This window comes from Paecilomyces variotii, assembly GCF_004022145.1.
Source record: "Paecilomyces variotii strain CBS 101075 chromosome Unknown C8Q69scaffold_1, whole genome shotgun sequence".
Lineage (NCBI taxonomy): Eukaryota > Fungi > Ascomycota > Eurotiomycetes > Eurotiales > Thermoascaceae > Paecilomyces > Paecilomyces variotii.
The window spans coordinates 4,197,729-4,220,251 of NW_021167140.1; the positions used below are offsets into that span (position 1 = coordinate 4,197,729).

General features: G+C 43.6%; 5 protein-coding genes across 5 annotated transcripts; 3 read left to right on the plus strand and 2 right to left on the minus strand.

The window, feature by feature from the left end:
• Positions 1-205: 205 nt before the first annotated feature.
• Positions 206-1,044, minus strand: C8Q69DRAFT_453906 (hypothetical protein; the record flags this gene model as incomplete). Its single annotated transcript, XM_028629666.1, has 1 exon — positions 206-1,044. A coding segment is annotated over one exon (270 nt), but the record flags the coding sequence as incomplete, so codon positions are not given.
• Positions 1,045-1,477: 433 nt separating this feature from the next.
• Positions 1,478-6,228, minus strand: C8Q69DRAFT_396336 (putative cell polarity protein; the record flags this gene model as incomplete). The annotated part of the gene is made up of 4 exons (XM_028627732.1): positions 1,478-5,063; positions 5,117-5,399; positions 5,452-5,854; positions 5,971-6,228. 4 exons carry the CDS (start codon positions 6,226-6,228, stop codon positions 1,478-1,480), a joined length of 4,530 nt encoding a protein of 1,509 aa, XP_028489819.1.
• A 5,744-nt stretch (positions 6,229-11,972) lies between these two features.
• Positions 11,973-12,167, plus strand: C8Q69DRAFT_397127 (hypothetical protein; the record flags this gene model as incomplete). Its single annotated transcript, XM_028627769.1, has 1 exon — positions 11,973-12,167. A coding segment is annotated over one exon (195 nt), but the record flags the coding sequence as incomplete, so codon positions are not given.
• A 687-nt stretch (positions 12,168-12,854) lies between these two features.
• Positions 12,855-13,103, plus strand: C8Q69DRAFT_397094 (hypothetical protein; the record flags this gene model as incomplete). Its single annotated transcript, XM_028627768.1, has 1 exon — positions 12,855-13,103. A coding segment is annotated over one exon (249 nt), but the record flags the coding sequence as incomplete, so codon positions are not given.
• A 4,414-nt stretch (positions 13,104-17,517) lies between these two features.
• C8Q69DRAFT_395662 (putative meiotic regulator-interacting protein) lies at positions 17,518-22,145 on the plus strand (the record flags this gene model as incomplete). Its single annotated transcript, XM_028627701.1, has 5 exons — positions 17,518-17,982; positions 18,048-21,094; positions 21,179-21,512; positions 21,565-21,902; positions 21,956-22,145. The coding sequence occupies 5 exons, from the start codon at positions 17,518-17,520 to the stop codon at positions 22,143-22,145; spliced, it is 4,374 nt and encodes a 1,457-aa protein (XP_028489822.1).
• Positions 22,146-22,523: the final 378 nt, after the last annotated feature.

Genomic DNA, 22,523 nt, shown 5'->3' on the forward strand with positions numbered 1-22,523 from the left:
CCAAGTGAAACTAGTGGGCTGCAGTTGCAGGCCCGGAACTTAATCCAATGCGCTGTCAACTCTACGTGCCTGCATCTTGTGAATTAATGAGTTTCCTCGAATCGCCACATCAAGCTATTGCCCTCCTCTCCAACCTGGTATGTTTCTTTATTGTAAAGTAAAACTACTAACTAATAGTTATACTTCATTTTTTCCCAACGGTAGACTCTTCCAAACACTGCAATTGATATCCATAAACAACGATCAATTGCCTCCGTGTCTCATCTATTCAATTGCATCAACAAGACATCCCAATTATCTAAGAACCGACTCTTAACTAACTTAACACCGCACCTTCCTAATCCCATCTCACATAATCCAATACTGGTCTCAGGATTCAGAGCTCAGGCTCAGGCTCAGGCACCTTAATTTTAGAAAAAAAAAAGAAAAGAAAAGAGTCTCCACTATAAGCCCAGCCTTGTTCAAGAGGGTCAGAAGGAACAGTATTATTCTCATAAATAACGACTGCAAGGGCCTTTCTACACCGCCGTGCATCGAGCACACCAACCACTGAATTATTTCCCGCCGCCACCATCGTCATTATACATACTCCCCTATTCATTTAATATTTTGATTTTTCAGACCTGGAAAGACGGTGCAATGTGTCCTACCTACTATAATACTCTGGGACATGATATGTGCTACTTATCTCGTTGTTTGATTGGTTAAAAACGAACTGACTCGAAAAAAAGACACAAAGGAGAAATATTCGAAGGGTATTCTAGGAAATAATAATTGACAGTTGAGACACAACGTTAAGAGAAGTACGAAAGCCAAGAAAATGCTAGACTTATAATTCTCCACGGAAGAACGGATCAAGATACAGAGTGAAAGCGGATATTTATTCCTGCAACCACTGTTTCCGATCGATAGCATTAAAATTGACAAAAGAGCCCAGAGAAGACTGATCTTCACCCTGAACATCGTAGTAATCATACAACCACAAATTTGAAGATACAAAAAAAAAGTAAGACGCAAGAGTTAAACAGTCCGCATGGGTATGGCGGAAGAAAAGAGAATAACCATTCATGAGAAAAGTGAAAAAAAAAAATAAAAATAAAAATAAAGATAAAAAAAAGGTAGAATAGGAGCGCTGAAATGGTATACCCCATGATAACCCGTCATGCGACAAAATGAAAAAATAAGCAGTGGATGAAGAAAAAAGAAAGGTATAAAAGATCCCAAGGCTCACCCACAAGTAAACCCTGTATAGAGTGTATGAAGACCCCGGGGAAAGAGGGAAAGAACAGAAACGAAAATAGACAATGGTCAACGTGTGAATACAGGTACGATTCTATGGCCACTGTGTCCGTATTGTGAATCGTAAGAAAGATTGTTTTATGCGTGCAAGGAAGACGTGCAAAGAAGACGTCAAGTCATAGCATGCCAGGGAGCTGGCAGTGCCCGTCAAGGCGGATCGCTAATGAAGCATAGCTAATTATATCATGTTCGAAGCGTCGGCTGGACTCGTCTCAGTGACGGGAGACCGGCCGGGACTAATCGCTTTCTTCCTCTCGGCAGCAGCGTTCGCTGCGCCCCCTGCTCGGACTTCCTCTTCTTCCAATCTGCGCCTCCAGTTGGCGAGACTGTCGGTCAAATTGCCAGCATCGTGGGTTTCCTTTGTTGGTGTTCGGTCGAAATCATACTGATTACTGAGCCGGTAGTTGCGATTTGTGCTTTCCCAATGGTTCCGGAGGGCGTCGAGCTCGCTGGCAAGCGAGTCCAATGCCATAGAGCCTCGATTGTCCAGGACCGAATCGTCACGGGACACAGCACTATCTGCTCTCGGTCTGGTCCCGGCGCCGATTGTCGCCGTTGAGGCATTGCTGACCGTTCGCGAAAGCCCGTTCAGGCCGTTGCCGTGCTGAGACTGACGGCGGTAGTTGCCAACAGATGTCTCCACCTGATCAAGGAGCATGGTAACCTTCTGCTCAGCATCCATAGCACGTGCCTCAAGCAGAGAGTTTTCTCTCTTCAGTTGATCTAGCTCAGCATGGAACCTCTCAACAGTTTCGACAAGCTGCTGTTTGGCGGTCTGATGTTCAGAGTATAGCTGGTTCTTCTCGGTCCGAGTGTGTGTTAGCTCCGTCTGAAGCGCTTCCACCTGCGCCTCAAGCCTGGACACAGAGGACGTCATGTTCTCCTGAAGGCCCGACAGAGACTTCTGAAGCATCGTACGTTCAGCTTCCCAGTCGGCCGGTGCAGCAACGCTTGCGCTGGGAGAGCGCTCTAAATCCTTCTGGGCACTCTCTAGGTCGGACTGGAGCTTGGCAGTCTGCACTTTGTACTTGGCAAGTTCGTCTTTCATGCGCTTCAGCATCTTCTCAGTGCCTTTCACGTAATGAACTGCAGACTGGTAATCGTTTTCCAGCTGCTCCAACTTCTCTCGGTATGCGCGGTCTGCTTCTTGTTCACGGGACTCGAATTCGCTCTTTGTTTCCTCGTGGGCCTTAAGGCTAGCTTGAAGTTGTTGTTCGAGTTCACGCAAACGGTTCTGCTCAGGAGTTCCAAAGCGAGATCCAGGAGAATCCATCCTTGGAGATCGCCTATTGTCGGACATGTTGACCCCGCGTTCGCTGAGGAGATCCTTGAGGGCACTGTGTTGAATGGCAAGCGCATTGGCGTCTCTTTGGTGGTTCTCGATTTGGGCCTTAAGATCTCTGTTTTCAGCAGCAAGGGTCTGGCTCTCTTTCATTGCTGTCTGCAGTTGTCTTCGAAGCTGCAAGCCTTCCCTGCTAGCTTGTTCTTGATACGCCTCCAGTCCAGCAATTCGCTCTTCCGCTCGTCGAAGCTTCTCCGCTGCTGCATCGGCAGCTGCTTGGTTAGCCTTTGCAAGTTGGTTCGCTCTTTCGACCTGAGTCTGGAGAACAACAACACGCTGATCAACCAGCGACCTCATGGAACTGTCTGAATCAAATGACGAAGCACGCTCTAGACCAGACAAAACCGCAACTTTATGGGTTTCCGCTTCACGGGCGTGGCTTTCCGCAAGCTCTTCGGCATCCTTCAACCGACGGGTGGCCCTATCAAGCTCCGCGGTTTGTTCTTCATATTCCGCCCGAAGTTGCAACAGTTTCTTTTCTAGACCTTCGCGGTGGTCACGTTCTTCCACGAGTTGCTTTTCTAACAATGCGGATTTCGTGGCTGAGGCAGCTACTGCTTCTCGCAGAGATCCAAGACTGCCGCCGTGATCCTTCAATCGCGCAGAGGCCTCATCCAGCTTGTGAGATAGCTCTTCCTTGTCGATAGCTAATTGCTTCATTGCAGCCTCTGCCTCAAAGCGACGCAGAGATTCCTCCCTCGATGTAGTCTGAAGTTGATGGAGCTCCGCTCGTAAACTTTCTAGCTCCAAGGCAGTATTTTGCATTTCTAACTCCGCTAGCCTCTTTCTGGAAGCCTCATTTGTATCCTCGGCCAACTCTCTAGCACGTTTCTCTTGCTGTAGCTCAACAGACATCGCTTCCAGTTTACCTTTAAGCTCAGACTGAGAGGCAAGTGCAAGAGCTAACCGTCGGCTAATATCCGTTGCACGCTCAGAGCCTGCTTCATCAGGCTCGCGAGACGAGCTGTCAGGCTGCGGAGTGCTCCGTTGACTTCCACCGTGAGCTGCGAGTTTCGCACGAGCATATGCTGCTTCGTTGATAGCGGCGTCCCTCTGGTGCTCCACTTCTGCTACTCGCTTCGAGGCAATAGCTGCTTGACGATCAACAGTAGCTTGCATCTTTGCAAGCTCAGCTCTCATTGCGAGGAATGCTTCGATCAGAGGACGGTCTTCTTCTGCAAATGCATCCGTCGCACGTTCGTCCAGGGCAGGGCTGCCCGAGGGATTTGGACTGTAACCGGCCTTTCTAGCAAGCGCTAGTTCTGACGCATACCATGCATTTCGACTCTTCGCCGCTTCGAGCTCCTTTATTAGGGCTTCTTGATGAGGAGTAAGCCTAGGAGAACGTGGCTCATCCCCGAGGCTTCTGGAATTTCGATGGCTTCGTGACTCAATTGGTCCGTCTATGCTTCCTTGCCTTCCAAGCACAGCTTCATCTACACTGTCCATCGAGTTCCGCTGCCTTTGTCGAAGAGAGCGTTGCCGGGCCGGTGCACTCACCAAGGGTGCTGCTTCGCCAGCTTCCATGGCTTTCGCGGAGAGTTTAGATGGTTGTTGGGTCGGGGTCCGTCGTCCAGCTGATATCGGGCTTTGCTCTTGTACCGACCTGACGTCTCTGGGAGAGTCCCTGTTAACTGGTGACTGTCTGTCTTTTTCCATCGCCCGAACCCTGTCTACGGCGGGGCCGTACGGGCGGTCTGTTTTTGTTGGGGTCTTGCTTCTAGCATTTGGTCCATATGGAGCTCCTCGAGGTACAGGTGTAGGTGCTTGACCAGGAGGCGGCGGCCCAGAGGGGGGTGCCTGTGCAATCGACGCCCGTGGTAGACGAGATCCTGCTGCTCCTGGAGTTGGGCTAGATTCAGAAGGTCTGCCGCTAGCGGCAGCAAGAACGCTTTCGCGTCCTGGAGGCCCTCTCCTTTGTTGATCTGGTGTATTTTGAGCCTCACGAGAGGCTCGCCCGGATTGTTGTACAAGCTTTTCCCCGCTCATCTTCCTCATGCCTTGTCCCCTTTCGCCATTCTGTGAATCAGTCGGGTAACGGATCTTTGAGGTATCGAGCACGTAAGCCATGCTAAGGTCTGCTGGATCTCGAGGAGCCGAGCTGGGTTCACCAGCCATAACGATGATCTGTTTGCCAAAGGTAGTCATGCTGTGTCCAGATCGCGGAGAAGGAGCCGGCCCCATATTCTGGAAAGAGTACCATCTTTTGGTTGAAATACGGAATGCTGCCAAATCACCAAGATCCGTACCATCATCACTGCGACCGCCGAACACGTACATAACGTCGTTAACGAGAGCTGCGGCATGGCCCTCTCTGGGCGCAGGTATAAACCCAATGCAGTCCAGCTGGGTCCATAGATTGGTACGGGGATCATACGACCAAACGTCATTGAACCATTGAACGCCATTTGTGCCTCCAAATCTAAAGAAAGTTAGCATATGCCATAGAATGGATTTTAAAAGTATATCTCATACAGATATAGCTTGTCGTTGAAGCTCACGATCGTGTGGTTGGTTCTCGCGGGAGGTATCTGTCCAGGAGGAGGCCCTCCGTCGTGGCTATTCCGGATGAGAAACTCCCACTTATTTGCAGGATTCTGAAGAGCATTTAGGTCGAAGGCAATGAGATCGTTGAAGAAGAAGCCCTCAACCTGACCACCAAAGATGTATATTTTGGAACCGAGAATATTGAGGGTGTGTCCATATCTTCCAGAGGGCCGCGGGCCGGGAGGAATAGCGCGCGACCATTGTCGAGAAGCTGAATAGTCAATGTAAGCAGGCATCCAGAATCAAACGATTTCGACACATACAAGTATTCAGAAGATATAATGTATCATCCAGAGTGTCGTTATCATTCATCTTCGTATCTCCGCCAAACACGATGAAAGCGTTACCCACGAGAAGACTAGCATGGCCAACCCTGGGTCCAGGGCCTTCTGAGACCGTGGCGATGGGAAAGCAAGACAGATTTCCGCCACTGCTCTCTACCATCCACAAGTCTCCCTTAACCGTTGATCCGTCTATTAGACCGCCCATCATGTAAATATCACCTTCCTTCGAGGCGACAGAGTTGACGGCCGCACCATAACGCGGAAAAGGGTTCGATTGCGGCGTCGAGAAGTTCAACCTCCGTTGTGACCAAGGATACAAGGCAGCATTGGGACTGCTGTTGGGAGACGGGGTCCCATTCATGGATTGCTGAGCTCGTGGTACCTTGCGCTGAAAATCAGTGACCGGATCATTTATAGGGATTCCCAGAGTCAAAAAGAAGGAGAAAACATGAATGTTTCTCCTCGAGAGAAGATAGCAAAACATCGAATGAGACCAACCTGCGACTCGGACTCTGCTCTTGGCCGCACCCGCTGCGCATCTGGCGGGTTGACGCCAGCCACCGAGCTCAACGAATTATTCACACTACCACTGGGAGTAGGTGACTGCACAGGGCCTCCTTCTCGGTCCCTCGACCCATTGACTGATCCGGACGATGTACTCGACGGTGCGCCTTCCGAGGTGTGGATATTCCGGGTCGCTGGAGGTAGGCTAGCATTCTGCTGCTGGCTCTTCTTGGATTTGAATAAGAACGCCATCGTTAAGGTAAGGTCGTAAACGGTCGTCTAAAACGAGAGACTGGAAGGCCGCAATGGACCGAAAAAAAAGTCACACGAATGGAAAAAAGGCAGATTTCTCTGCCGGTTGTGACCAGCAACTGCACGGTGTATCCTCCAGGGAGAAGCGATGAAAGGGCGGAGGGCCGCGCGAGCGTGAACGACAAAGGACAAGACGAGCTTAATCTGTACGGAGAAGCATCGGAGAACTGGAGTAAAGTAATTAAACCAGGGTAAAATCTGGAATCTCGACGGGGTGGATTGATGCCAGCGTCTTGTCTTGTCGGGGAGGGTCAAAGCCGACTTCCCATACGGAGGTCCGCACCGTGTTCTCTGGGGTTAACTTGACCGCAGACCCTACCGTTGATCGGTCTCACAACTGTCAATCGCAGCTCTGCAGACGCATTAAACAACAGACCAGTACAGAAAGCAAATAATAATGGGCAACTATGCTGAAAAAGAAAATCTCCAGATCGGTCAGATAATAATAATCATGCAGGCGTTTACGTCAAGGCTTTGGGGCATAGAGAACGGGCTCCGGCGTTTCAAACTTTCCAGGCGGTCATGTTAAGTTAGGGGGTCAGGAGCGCCAAGGGTCCACGATCCGCCCAAAAGGCGAATAATCCACAGGTTAATTACTTGTCCGGAGAAGAATACCATTCATTACAGCATGTTGTGAGCCCTGGCCACTGCGACAAAGCACGGACTCTACTTTTTTCTTCCAAAACACGACGTTCGCTGGATTATTGTAATACTGTAGCTAGGGCTATTTTCAGTCTCACTGCTGCCATACTGCGAAATGCTGGGCGGAATGTCCTGCTGTTTGTGCCGTCGGCAGAGGCCGGACCACCTGCATTCCTAGGGCCACCATCACCTCTGATCGGTGTCCACCAGCCTCAGAATTTGAGATAATTCTCTGGCACCCCGGATTTCTAGGGGCTCATGACTTTGGAGGCCGCATGAACTGCAACAACAGACGCGCCCACCATTATGCGCGGGATCTTCGACGCTGCTCTTTGTACCCGAAGCACCTGTTATGGACAGGGGAGGGGGAAAAAGCAAGAGCAGGTGTATACCATATCTAGAGTATAAAAAAGAGGATCAAGGGGTAACGATGGCGCGGAGCCTTGGAAAGGGAAACCCACACCCATCTCAACGCCAACTGGCTCGCCGGCTGACTCTCCGGATGCGCCAAATACGAAGAAACCAGGCTCAACAACATAATAAATTCATAGTACGGAGTAGATAGTGGGATGAGTTTTGGCCGTGGCTGGCTACGCAGATGAGCTACGGACTGAGATGAAGAAAGCGGCCCAGAAGGATAGGCGAATTCCACAGATCCATCCGCCTCGTGCGAGCCGTGACGGAACTGATGTGGAAACGCGACCTGCTCGAACTTCTCCAGCCGATCACTTATCACAATAACGAGTATGCTTCCAAAAAAGGAACGTTGTGAGGTTCGTGCATCAAAAATAAGAGGCGTTCCCAGCAGAACATGAGCTCGTATAGGGGCCGCCGGGGCCAGGGGAAAAGGGGTTTGGGGCACTCCTATCAGAGCCGGTTAAGCGCGATGATCTTTGCTGGGGCCTATGTCGGGGCGTCCACTCACAATATCCGATGCTCCAGATGCTCCCGTCTACGCTGTTCTAGTGCCGTGCCGCCGTTGACGAGTTGTCGGTCCATGTCAACGGTTGGGTCGAGTAGAATAAGGTGATAACTATAAGATCCAGAGCTTCAGCTGATGTAATTAAACTTTCCTGTGGTGTAGACCATAAATGAACCGCTTTGTATAATCGAAGTTCGAACTACGTAGTTATACCCGTAAGAAGCTTAGGATGTCTCATTAGATTTCAGAGGTATGCTAAGTTGATCGTAGTAGTTAACTAACTCTCCTTTGTTAATACAGCGAGGAGGGTTAAATGGTAAAGGCCATAGTTTCTCCGCATAGAAAGACCAGAACGTAGTATCTGGAGCATCGGTTGGCTAACTTCCCACGTATGTGATACATAAAAATAAGCTTCTGGGGCCATTGGGAGTTCTCGGTATGCCTTACCCGAATCCCGCTTGTGGAAAGGCAATACTGCCCGTAGCTATCAATAATGGCAGACAGGCAGTAAATATGGAGTGTGACCAAGGGTAACTAGTAGGAGATTCAGTGGCATGTTACTTCCCCACGGAGGAATCGAACTCGATATGTTATCTTGAGTTGTCGAAGGCCTTGAAAGATAAGAACGGTGAGCTGTAATTTAAGCCTCCTGTTCTGTGAATTAAGGCACGAAAAAATATTTAAATCTTGGCGAGTATTCTCTCTTTTTAACATACTATCGAGTTATTAACTTAGAATGCAAGTGTATTGCTATACCTATTGTATCCGTCTGATTTAAATGCCAGACGAGGAGGATAGGTCAACACATATGGACAGAAACCATTTTATGCTTAAACTTATGTGATTCTTTGTAAGTAAAATGGAATTCTGATCATTGAGTGCTAGCGAAATGTTTCAATATACCAGGTATAAAAATTTTTTGATTTTTCTCCACTTTTTTCGCCTCCCTCTAATTGGTCTGTTTTAAGTTACAGTTATATAACCTCTAATTTAATTGGTCTATTCTGAGTTATAGTTATATAACCTTTAATTTGTTATATGTTTTAAACTGCTGCGTATTACCGCCTTCTGATTATTGAGCGCTAGTGAAATGTTTATTGAGCGCTAGCGAAATGTTTCAATATACTAGGTATAAAAATTTTTTAATTTTTTTCTACTTTTTCTGCCTCCCTTTAATTAGTTTGTTTTAAGTTACAATTACATAATCTCTGATTTAATTAGTCTATTCTGAGTTACAGTTATATAACCTTTAATTTATTATCGCCGAGCGCTAGCGAGGCAATAAATTAGGGTACTTCTTTTTACGATCTTTTGCCAAGCCTCCTTCTAATTAGTTTAAATAGTTTAGCCATTATATATTTTTTTACCGCTTTCCCTTTTTATATATATAAATACTCCTTCTTTTAAGCTCCTATATAACTTCGCATTAGCTTTAATTAATTACACCCCTCTAAGCTTACTTTCCTATTATTATTTTGCCTATTAGTTATATCTTTAGCTTTATAAACTTATACTTAATGCGCTAGGCTTCTGCCTCTATCTGAATTTATCTCTTCTTAGCATTTAATACCTACAGCTTAATGCTTAGAGTATTATAGTAAAGTAAGTCTTTCTCTATTACTATTATTCTTACTAATATCCCCTTTTAGCATAAAGAATATATCTTAAAAGAAGTGCTCTAGATACTGCTTTAAATATAGCTCTAACTTTTTCCCCTACTTTTTATTACTGCAGTATATATAGTTCTAATAATAAGGATTTAGCCGAGGCCCAGCAGCATTAAACTGCTATTTAATATATCTATTAAGCCGCTTATTGTGCTAGTAATAAACTTACTCCTATTCCTTCTCTTTATATTTTAGTATCTTCTCCTATCCTATCCGCGGCGACTGCTAAATATATAAAAGACTTAGTTTCTTAGTTTAACCCTCTATTAGTGTTTAGTAGCGCCTTTAATCCTCCCTCCTTTAACACTATAATTACCATAGACAATTTAAAATACTATACTTATAGTAAGCATGCGTTACTTATAGCCTTCTTTTATAATCTATCCAATATAAAATATAATATCTATAACCTATATTGTCCAGGGCTCCCTAATAATAGTTATTAAGGGATATTTACTGCTACGCTAAAACCTACCTATTTATTATCTTTACCTACATTTATCCCTCTCCTATCCCTGGATCCTCCTTTACCCTTTATTATTCTATTGCCCGGTGACCTAGCCCTATCTGTAAAAGACTAAGAATGCCTCTGCGGCTTCTATACTAAGATAAGGGAGAATATAATATAGATATATAATATTTATCTTAAGCAATAGTATATAAAGATAAATTATAATAGTATTTATAAACACTGTGCAAGAGACCTCCGCGCTAATAATAACCTTACTCTATATAGACCAGCTAACCATATAGATCTAGGTATCCTGCTAGAGTTTCTTCCTAAACTAATATAGATAAAAGAGATACTTATTGCCCGCGTTTATATTTTTATTAAAATATATTAGGTCCGTAGTTAGCAGTATAAATATAATAGCCATATAATTAATTTCTTGTAGAATATAGGCAAAGTCTATAATAAATTACCCCTTATTCCCTTATAGCTAAATATTATCCTACTTTGCCCTTTAAACATATTAGCCGACCCTTGCCTGAACCGGCAATTCATATAAGATTTTTATATTTAGCGCGACTGCATACTGCAATAGCTGCAGTATTTGCGCTAATACTACCTTAGCTATTGCAACATTAAGATTAATCCAGTAGCATTACAGGCTTTACCTAAAGATAACTCTATATTAGATTAATTAATTATTTCTAAGGTGTCCGCAAAGCCTATAATAGAGTCTAATAATAATTCAAATAATAACCTAGATATAATTAAGACAGTTATTATTCTAGATACTTTGCTAGACAAGTTTAAAATTAAGGCCCTTAGTAGATAGTTTAATAAAGCTATTCTAGATATATCGCTGCCGTTATTTAAAAGCATACCTTTGCCAGAATTTAACTGCAGTTAACCCTTACTAAGCTTAGTATTCCTAACACTATTTCCTACTAATAAGGCTAATTTTTTAACCCCCTAAATTCGAACTATATCTTACAAGAACTACCTTACTTATTTAATAAAGTATAAGGATAGACAATTCGCCTATTACCCGCGTTTCTATTATATAGTATTTAATACCTTAATATAGCAATAGGTAGGGACCCGCGCTAAATTCTATATCTCTTATAATATGCAGAACTGCAAGGAGCAATTAATTATAAAAGAGATTTGCCAGGCCTTGCAGAAGAGAATATCAGAGACTAAGGCTCTATTAAAGAGAGTTTTCTCTTTCTCCAATACCCTTCGCGGCATAACTTTATACTAAAATAGGTATTACAATAAGCTTATAGCCTTTATATTTAATCTTAGGTCTCCTCACCTATTCTTAATACTCTTTACAGCAGACTATTATTAAAATAATCTACAGCGCTATATATCCCGCTATAATAATTAGTTAACCGGTTTCCTATTAGATTGTATTAGGATCTTATAGAAGAATCTGCGAGATAATCCCCACATTATAGCCTATTAGTTTAACTACCGGTATATAGTCTTTAAAGAGAAAGTGCTTAAGAAGAAATTCGGCGTTATTAATATCTAAGACCGGTATAAATAGCAGGGTTATAGTTTAACCTATAACTATAGCATTTATTAGATGCCTAATACCCCCTGCCCAGAATTTACTTATAACTAGTTTAAAGCAATTTAGGATTCTTTTACTTAATAGTAGGGGGTCTATATTTCTACTATAAAGCTTCTAGGTAGTTCTTAGGGTACTATGCTAGATAAGAGGTCTTTAATATCTCTCCTATTCAAGGACCTACTAAATACAGTAAGCTACCTAAGTACTATAGTAAACTAGGTCTAGCGCTATTATTACAATAAACAATACTGCTTCTATTAGTAGAAAGAGATAAAGGAGCTATATTACTAGTTTTACTTCCCTATAGCCTGCTAAGATAAGTCTATTATAAAGCAGCTGCTAGGAAATAAATACTACTATCTATACCCTTAGCGCGATAACCCTATGCTAAATATATATAATTATCTTATCTCTATGTCCTAGCTGGCAAATACTAATATCGCCCCCTATACTAGAAGCGCAGCTGTATTATATTATCTTACTAAGTATATTACTAAGAAGAAGCAAAATATAAGCTTCTTTAATAATTTCTTAGACAAGATAATTCTTACCCTAAATATAGTAAATCCCCTTTTATTAACAGTGATAAAGCTAATAAACCGCACTATAATTAAGTAAGATTAGTTAGCTTAAGAAGTCTATTATCTATTTTTAGATCTACTATTACAATACAGGACTTAGGATATTATTAATATAAAATGCCGCAATTAGGAGTTACTAAGAGTCTTCTATTACTTTTTAGAGCATAATAATAATAATAAGCCAGTTAGGGGGAAATTAGTGCTAGAGAAGTATATACTCTAGACTAGTCTAGCTTTTAATAACTAGACTTATCTATAATTCTTTTATAAGTCTAACCTTTAGCCTGACCTATAAACTAAAGAGTACCCTAGGGTAAAGCCGCGGGTATTACTGTATAAGCCTATCTACTTAAAGATAGATATAAAGAATTTTGCGCAGATAAAGATAATATTATATTATCCCTTTTAGAGTATTGCCGATTTACTAAATACTAGTAATATTAGTATATTTAAGAGCTTTGCTGCTACCTATAAATATTATATCTTAACTTATAATAATTATACGGACGACTTCTACTAGCAGGTAGAGGATAATAAAGAGAATTTATTAGAAAAATACTTTGTCTAGATTAATAAAAAGGACCTCCTATAGGCGGCTCTGGCAGCTCAGGGGCTAATATATAGCCTAGATATTTAATTAAAGGATATTAATAATTTAGGAGAGCGTAATATCGACTGCGCCTATAACTAGACCTTTTATATCAGGCAATATATAGTCCCGCAGGATTACTGGGCAATATATAAGACTAATTTCCTAGTAAATATCGCAGTATATTTATCGGCTAATTTTAATAACCTAGAACCTAAGCAGCGGGATCTATATAACCTAATTATAGATTATTATATATATTACTTAAATAGAGATAACCCCGCGCAGCTGCTTATAAACCTAGATAAAAAGGCTAAGATAGGCAAATCCTATATTATTATGCTGATTTTATCTGTATTAGTAAATATAGCTAATAAGAGATAGCTACTTAAGTCTCCTATCCTCTAAGCGGCCCCTATTAGGGTAGCGGCCTATAACATTAATAAGAAAACCCTTTATAGCCTCTTTCGCCTGCCTATAGCGCTGCCTATAGCCTATTAGCTATTATCTTTATAAAGCCGGCAAAGCCTATAGGCTGCGTTTATAGGGATCTATTATTTAATTATTAATAAGAAGTTAATAGTAGGTCTTTACCTGCTAATATAGATTTCTTACTAATATTAGGAGATCTTCCCTAGTAACAGTTATTTATTTAGGGGTCTAAATATTATATTAGCGGGTAATTTCTTCTAGTTGCCTCCAGTAGCCGCAAAGCCTTTATTTAAGGTATATATTAACTATCTAATACTGGATAAAATCGGGCAGTTATTATATTAGCGCTTTAATATTATAATCTAATTAAATACTATATAGCAGTAATCTAGCATAAATAAGATCTCTATCTAATTTAAGCGGGCCCTAGATTATCTCCAGAAGAACTATATAAATTAGGCCGACTAAGAATTATTACTTATACAAACTGCGGCGGCAGTACTAGAGGAGGTTTCTTAGTTTTATAATATCTTATAAATTCTGCCTACTAGGAAGTTAGTCAGCGCATATAATTATAAGGTTATATATAATTTATGGCGGCCTATTATTAAGGTTACAGCCTTTAATTAGGGGCATAGCATAGCTATTAATAAGGTTAAGAATAATAAGGCTAGTAACTTAGCGCAGGAGCTTTAATTATCTATTAATGCCCGGATTATGCTTATAGAGAATATTTAGGTAGAATATAATTTAATTAATAGCTCCTTTAGTATTATTTATAATATTAGGTAAGATCTGGGTATAAAGGACTATTACAGGCATCCTCTGTTTATACTAATAGTCTGGTTTAATTACTATAGCAGGCTATCTTATTCTACAAATAATAAGAGTAGGTTAATTATTCTCTTGCTCTAGTTATACAGGGACTTTACTATTAAGAATATATAATATTTATATATATAATTCCTAGTAGTAGTGGCATACGCTATTAGCATATATAAGTCCTAGGGTATAACGCTGAACCAGGCTGTATTAAATATCTCGCATAAGGAGTTTAGCCCTAGCTTAAACTATATAGCAGTTTCCTGGGTTAAGACTCTCTCTAGTATTTTATTTGAGGAGCCCTTTAATCTATAGTACTTTAATATGTAAATTAATAAGTATAAGACAGACCGGCTAGCGGACGCAAAACGGCAATAAGATTAATATATATATCTCCTTTCCTTTATAGCTATAGTTACTAACTATTTATTCCTGTTGTTAATATTATTGAGGTTCTCCTCTACCTAATCCTATGCCCAATCCTTTTATTCTTTTTATACTATTAATACTGGCTCTAGGAGTAAAGTAAATAGAGGAAGATAAAAAGGAGGAGCTATATAATATTGGGAGTAGAGGAGATATATTATTGGGAGACGAGAATTTATCGGAATTTTAATCTAGCTAATTAGGAGCCATTATTTTAGGCTATTTTAAATACTCTAATTTAAATTGTTTTTCTTTGCTTTAAATGCTGGCTTCTTATTAGTCTATTCAGAATATTAATATTAATTATAATACCGCACCCCGGCCGTCCGCTGCTTATACTAAATTCCCTATCTCCTCTCCCCCTTCCTATCCTCTACTATAGCTTCACGCTTTTATATTCCCTTACTGCCTTCTTATTACTATTAGGCCTCCTTCTGTTATTGGTAACTAGTGTTATTTATTACCCCTGCCGCGTTCCTTCCCGTTTAGAATCTTAGATTTACCTAGAAAGTAATTATATTCTTTCCCCCTCAGATTTACAGCAGAGAGAGAGTTTATATCCTATTTTTTAGGTATAAAAGGGTATATCTGCTCCTATTTTCTTCTTTTCTTTTTTTTTTTTTCTTTTCCCTAGCGCAGTAGTAAGCCTACCTACCTATAGGCCTCGCTGTGCTTTGCTTCTTTTATTATTATGTGTTATTTCTTTTATAGATTCTATAGCCGAGGGCTACCTAAAATAGTAGCCCCTGTTTTAAGTTATTAAGATCTATATAAAAGCAAATATATTATATATAGGGGCGGTTATTATTAACCTGCTAGGAGCCTATAATAAGCTATATTATTATTTCTCTATTAGCTATTACTAACTTATTAGCTTAGGCCCAATTTATTAGAGCACCTAGCTAATTCCTTTGCAGCTTGCTAATTATCTTAGTAGGCCTATTCCTCTGCTCCATTAAAAGAGAAAGTAGGTTACGCTTATTCTACTTATTATTCAGTAATAAAGACTAATATTCCAATTAATAAGCTCTAGCGGCATTAATAGAAGCATTATTTAATAAGCAGCTTAATATTTTTAAACAACATACTTCTCTGCTCCGTTACCTCCTCTGCTCCTCTTAGTTTCTATCTAAGTCCCTCGAACCCCCCCTAAAGGGGGGGTCTGAGACTGCTCCTCTACTCCGTTAGCTCCTTTACTCCGTTAGCTCCTCTACTCTATCAGCCCCTCTGCTCTGTTATAACTACAGTAGCAACACCAGCCATACCAGCAGCACTAGCTACAGCAGCACTGGCCGCAGCAATATTAGCCATAACAGTACTGGCTGCAGCTGCCCCAGCTACAGCAGCTGCCTATTAGGGCAGTTTGGCAATAGAAAGGTTACCAGTTCAAATCCAGCTTCAGATTTCATCTTTTTTTCTTTTTCCGGTCTGTTCCTTCCCCTAAATTAACATGTTTCTACATGTTTTACACATGATATAATGTGCCTAGACATAAAAAAAGATAATCTGACCTAGGGATCAGCTTGAATAGTTTAAAATCATAGGGTTAAGGTCTTATAGGTTTAGATTAATCATCATCTCCCCATATATAAAAGGCGGCGGTCCGGTGCGAATACCACTAGACTACCGGTCCAGATTATATGGCAGGTTTTATCCCATTATTCTACATATAACACGCCTGGCTAGGGGGTTTAAAGGCGGTATTCATGTAGTCTACTATCCTGTATATACTGAATCTCTAAATCTAATATTAAGTTACATGCTCCTAGCTTGCTTAGTAATAAGCGCTCGGTGTCTTTGCTACAGTCTGGCGCGGGCGCCCCGTAGGATAACTAGTATATTTTAAACTGCTAGGTATTACTGCCTTCTAATTTAGAAAATTAAAATAACTCCTCCTAACCTCCTATATAAGTTCGCGTCTATATTAATTAACTTATACCCTTTATAGTCCTTACCCCCTACTTTTTATCGCCTATTTAGCTATTATAAAAGCTCGCTTTAAAAGTATTTTCTTCTATTTAAATATTAGCTTTTTATTGGTCTGTTTAAGATATTAACTATAATAGCTAAATCCCTCCTATCTATTCTTCTCCTACTTATCCCCCTTCTGCCTATTCTGCCTATAGGCTTTAATTTCTTATATTATCTGGTAATTACTAACTAGCTTTACCTATTAAATGATTCTTTATGATGATTATTAACTAGAAACCTAATAAATTACTTGATTAAGCAATTAACCTATCTGCTAGGCTTTGCCAGCGCGCCAGCGCGTTAGCGCTAATAGCCAGCTTAGTCAGAGCAGCCAGCTTGGTCACTACGCTCAATGATTATTTGCTACGGCCCCTCCTAGCCGTAGCGCACCTAGTAAGACAATAAATGGGTGTGTCTATCGCAAGGTAAGTTTTTAATAGATAGTATTCAAAGCTCCCTTCTCTGTCTCCTTATGGTTACATTTTTCGTCCAGCACACAGGTCTTCTAAGCGCGTGGGATTCCTGTTAAGACCACTAAGAACAACTCTGCTTGAAAGAGCTGAACTGTGATACAATGTTTCTGGCAAATATCATCCTGGTGTGAGCGTTATATCCCAGGCGGCTAACTCAGTGACGCAGGCGTTTACCGCCCCGGGCCAATGATTTATCCGAGTAAGTAATCTCGATGCCAAGACAAACCGCCGAGCTTATGAACGTCTTACTATGCTTCCCTGCAAGTCTATGTTCTATTGAGCACGCAGCAGCAAATTCTTCGGGAGAGCTCTAACGGCTGTGCTGCTGGCAGCGGGCGCTTGACATGCGCACGACCTTTGCTTTAAGATTCTGCGTTCTTTGAGCCTTTCTCTCCACTCATCCCGCGGGGCTTTTGGGTCAGGCTTGATACGCCTCTAGCCGCCCGCATTCAGTATCGGTGCTAGCTTTAGGCCCTCAGAGCACACTGTAATATGAGCAATCAGGTGAGCCATGATTTTAATCTGCCAGCATACCAGACCCTTATAAAGATGTACCTGAATCCATAATTATGGTACTTATCTGATATCCTTTATCTCTACTAGGCTCGTTTTGCTCCCTGTCAACGACTTGACTAGCCTGCCTCGTATTTCTACATCATGAACGAGTATTCATCATGAGGGATCCGAGCCTGAATATGGAACCGAATACTACTGGGCAGCAACAGCTGTCTGCAACTACAAATGGCGCTGAGCCGCGCAAGCAACAAAACAAGTCCGTACGAGTAGCGTTCGGTCCGGACTTGGAGACCTACATTCCTCCGCGCGATGAATCTCCTGCGCCCGTACAAGGGCATCATAGGTCATTCACTATGCATGCGTTACCGCCGCCGCAGTCTAGGCCAACGAGCTCATCCGCAGGGGAGAACCCAATTGTGGTTCCGGGCAGCCCTCCCACCGTCACTCCGGATCGCGCATCGGACAGTGGGCGACCAGCAACACTGAAGAGGGCGAAGAGTGACTATGGTCCCAGGTTGGGAGTTGATAAGGCAGCAACGGGCGATGAAGAAGAAGATTTCGCAATGAGGCATGGATGGCAGGAAGAATATACTTCCAGCGAATACTTGAAAATTCTTCATTCGGTGAGCACATCAAAGAACCCTCTGCAATGAGATTTCGGGACGGGCGGGAAATCTGATATTTGCAGAACTTCTACATGTATTATACGGAGAAGCGCCATGAGACAGACGGTATCCCGAGGGACCCAGTGGGAAGCTGGCCCAGCCAGGACTGGCGGATGCGGGATCGCCTAAAGACGGTCTCTGCAGCCCTGGCCATTTGCCTCAACATCGGTGTTGACCCTCCAGACGTCGTGAAGACAAACCCTAGTGCTAAGCTGGAGTGCTGGGTCGACCCTACCTCTTCTACAACGGGTGGACAGAACAAGATAATGGAGCAGATCGGGAAGAAATTGCAAGAGCAATATGAAACTCTCAGCTTAAGAACCAGGTATAAGCAATACCTCGATCCTTCGGTGGATGAAACGAAGAAATTTTGCATCTCTCTGCGTCGTAATGCAAAGGACGAGAGGGTGCTCTTTCACTATAACGGTCATGGAGTTCCGTTGCCGACGCAATCTGGCGAGATTTGGGTATTCAACAAGAATTACACCCAATACATCCCAGTCTCCCTATATGATCTGCAGTCTTGGCTTGCTGGCCCTAGCTTGTTCGTATTTGATGTTTCTCATGCAGGCAATATTCTCTACAACTTTCATGCCTTTGTTGAGAAACATGAAAAGGAAAACATAGAGGCAAAGAAAAGGGATCCTAATGCAGTTGTCCAGAACTACGGTGACTGCATACTTCTAGCAGCTTGCCAAAAGAATGAGTCTCTCCCCACGAATCCTGACCTTCCAGCGGATCTTTTTACATGTTGCCTGACAACTCCCATCGAGATTGCCCTTCGTTACTTTATCCTCCAAAATCCTCTTCAGAGCAACATCTCTGTGGATGAATTCAGAGTCCCTGGTCGTCTTCAGGATCGAAGAAGTCCTCTGGGAGAGCTGAATTGGATCTTCACCGCAATAACCGACACTATTGCATGGAACACATTACCGCGAGCTCTGTTCAAGAAACTCTTTCGTCAAGACCTCATGGTTGCGGCTCTTTTCAGAAACTTTCTGTTGAGTGAACGTATCATGCGGGCTTATCAGTGCCACCCGATGTCTTCCCCTGAATTACCACCGACTCACAACCACCCCTTGTGGCAGAGCTGGGACCTGGCTATCGAGATGGTGCTTGCTCAGCTTCCCGCCCTGATCGATCATGAGGAAGGGCGGAGGCATTATGAGTACCAGCATTCTACGTTCTTCGCTGAACAGCTCACTGCCTTCGAAGTTTATCTCTCATCCGGCCCCACGGAAAAGAATCCACCGGATCAGCTTCCGATTGTCTTGCAGGTTCTTCTGAGTCAGGCACATCGACTGAGAGCGTTGATCCTCCTCAGCAAATTTCTAGATCTTGGGCCGTGGGCGGTCCACCTAGCTCTGAGCATCGGTATCTTTCCTTACGTTGTCAAACTACTGCAGTCCGCTGCGCAGGAGTTAAAGCCTGTGATGGTCTTCATCTGGGCAAGGATCATGGCTGTCGACCATACGGTGCAGAATGATCTTCTCAAGGACAATGGCATCCATTATTTCATCAACATTCTGAACCCCTCTTCCCCCATACCTGTTGGAAACGCCAGCGAGCATAGAGCCATGTGCGCATTCATCGTTTCGATATTCTGCAAGAACTATCCACAAGGACAGAACGTCTGCCTTTCGCCAGAATTATTCGATGCATGTCTAAAGCACCTCACAGATGTAGAGAACCCTCTGCTGCGGCAATGGTCTTGCCTTTGTTTGAGTATGCTCTGGCTGGACTTCCCGGAAGCAAAATGGATGGGCATTCGCTGCGCTGCTCCAACTCGGCTCTGCGAACTCAATTTCGATCCTGTTCCAGAGGTTCGAGCTGCCGTGCTTCACGCACTGACCAGCTTCCTCGGCATTCCTGACCTAACGGATCAGGTCGAACAGATCGAGGAAACTATCGCAATGGGAGTGCTACCAATGGCCGCGGATGGAAGTGCTCTGGTGAGAAAGGAGCTCCTGGTCTTCTTTTCTCAATTCGTGAAGCGATACCAGAATAAGTTCCTGGTTGCGGCGTATGAGGAGCTGATAGAGGAAAAGAAGACGTTGCTTGAGCGGCTACGAGACGAGAAATCGCAGTCTGTCTTTCTGAACGGTGCTGTGATGGATAAATCATCTGCGTCCCCCAAGGCAGCACTGTCACGAAACACTACGTTCGGGACTATCTGGAAGCAACTGCTCATTCTTTCCGTCGATCCACATCCTGACATTGCTCAAGATGGTAGTATCGTCGTTGACTACATGCATCTTGCACTCTTGCAATCTCCTATGGCTGATATGACAGTAAAGCTCAAGGACGAAATCATGGACCTTACTAATCGCCTGCAATCTCAAAAACCACAAGCAGCAGAGCTAGTAGAGAGTAAGAACTCACGGCCTGCAACCCCCCCGTCCCAGTCACCTGCGAAACAGGAAGGATACTTCTCTTTGAGTATGCGCAGGACTGCCAGCGTCGCCGCATCGCTGAAGAACCTCGCCTTTGGTGGTCCGACCCCGGACCAGCGACCTTCTTCCCCTCTGAAGAACTCACCACAGTCGAAGAGTCGAATGCCGATGACCCCTCGCGGACGCGCTCCTCCGGAATGGACACGACCTCCCGAAGTGAACGACCAAATGGCACCCACAGGAGCGTATCATCAAGCACCCACGCCAACCTCACGTGGTTTCGAGCCGAGAGATCCATCTTCTCCACCCGCTATACCCTTGAAGAGCAGATTCCTAGATTGGTCCACAGAGGTAATCCCAGAACTCCTTGACGATATCAAACGTAAATCCCACAAGATTGTGAAGCAAATTCTTACCCCACCTCAGTATTTCCGGGAACCCCAGATGAAGCCGAACGAACCCGACGAACCCGGTAGTGCGGACTACAATGAACGTCTATGGCGACGTAGCCGGAACGAGAAAATCATCGCTGAAACCCAGCCGTTGAAGGACAAAGCAGGCAGTAGCCGTTGGGATCATTCCGTCTCTCTCTTGACAAATGATGCTCAACCGATGAAGATGTGTTTCCATCAATTCGAAGACCATCTAGCCGTTTCTGACGATAGGGATACGATCTCGTGAGTATAAAAGACATGTCCTTTATATAGCCTTTCCTGGCTTCTCAAGTCATAGTTATCTTTCGGTACGCTGACCATTTCTAGTATCTGGGACTGGCAACGTCACCGACGTCTGAATCGGTTCTCAAATGGAAACCCTCCAGGATCAAAGATTAATGAAATAAGATACATTAATGAGGATGACCAGGCACTGTTGATGACCGGCTCTTCAGACGGCATCCTCAAGGTGTTCCGGAATTATGAGTCCAGCAAGGGAGTGGAGGTTGTCACTGCCTTCCGCGCCTTGCCAGAACTTATTCCCAGTAACCGGAATGCCGGTCTTGTCTTTGACTGGCAACAGGGACAGGGCAAAGCACTTGTGGCAGGTGACGTAAAAGTAATCCGGGTGTGGAACGCAGCCACGGAAGTCTGTACCAACGTACGATTGCCTCTTTTTCCCCTGTCAGAGGACTGTCTAATGATATGTATAGGATATTCCCGCACGATCGGGCTCTTGTATCACATCCTTGACTTCAGACCAGGTTGCAGGCAATATTTTCATTGCAGGCTTCGGTGATGGTGCCATCCGCGTCTTTGATCAGCGTCTCAAGCCTACAACATCTATGGTCAAAGTATGGCGTGAACATAAGCAGTGGATCACAAATGTACACATGCAGCGTGGTGGCGTACGAGAACTAGTTTCCGGTAGCCGAAACGGAGAGATCAGGCTGTGGGATCTTCGAATGAACGACCCGATCTCCACCATCTACGCCACCCGCGATACGCTGCGAACTCTGAGCGTCCACGAACACGCGCCCGTTTTCACTGTGTAAGTCGTCCCTGATATGTGACTTTGCTATCGAGGACTAACGTCAAATTAAGTGGCACGAACCGCCATGAGGTCAAGACATTCAACGTCGATGGAACTCATTTGTCGACCTTCGAGCCATACTCGAGTTTCCTTCACCATAATCGTTCTTCTCCCATTGCGAGCACCGCGTTCCATCCTCACCGTACTCTCCTCGCATGCTCGGCCCTTCATGACAATCACATCAACCTGGTCGCCTGCTAGGTATGGTGTGGCATACTCTAATCAATTTCTTCGTCTCCCATTTCAATTACATTCTGCGCCCCTTTATGGATTGATGGCAATATCCTACCTTGTCACTCAAGCTTTAAAAGGGTTACAGCACGAGGCTTGTCCTCAACATTTCCCCCCGTTCCTCCCGCAACTACGGCTTAACGGTACAATTTCTTTCTATTCATTCTCCATACCTTTCTTCCAGATTCTATCAGCTAGCACATTCCCCAAACGTTCTGCTGGCATATATTCAATTAGTTGTTTCTTTCTATCATCCCTTTTTTTCTTCTTCCCCTTTCTTCTTTACCCAGCCTACCTTTTCACATCTGGCTAGGAATGGAAGGAATCATGCAATGATTTCAGACATGC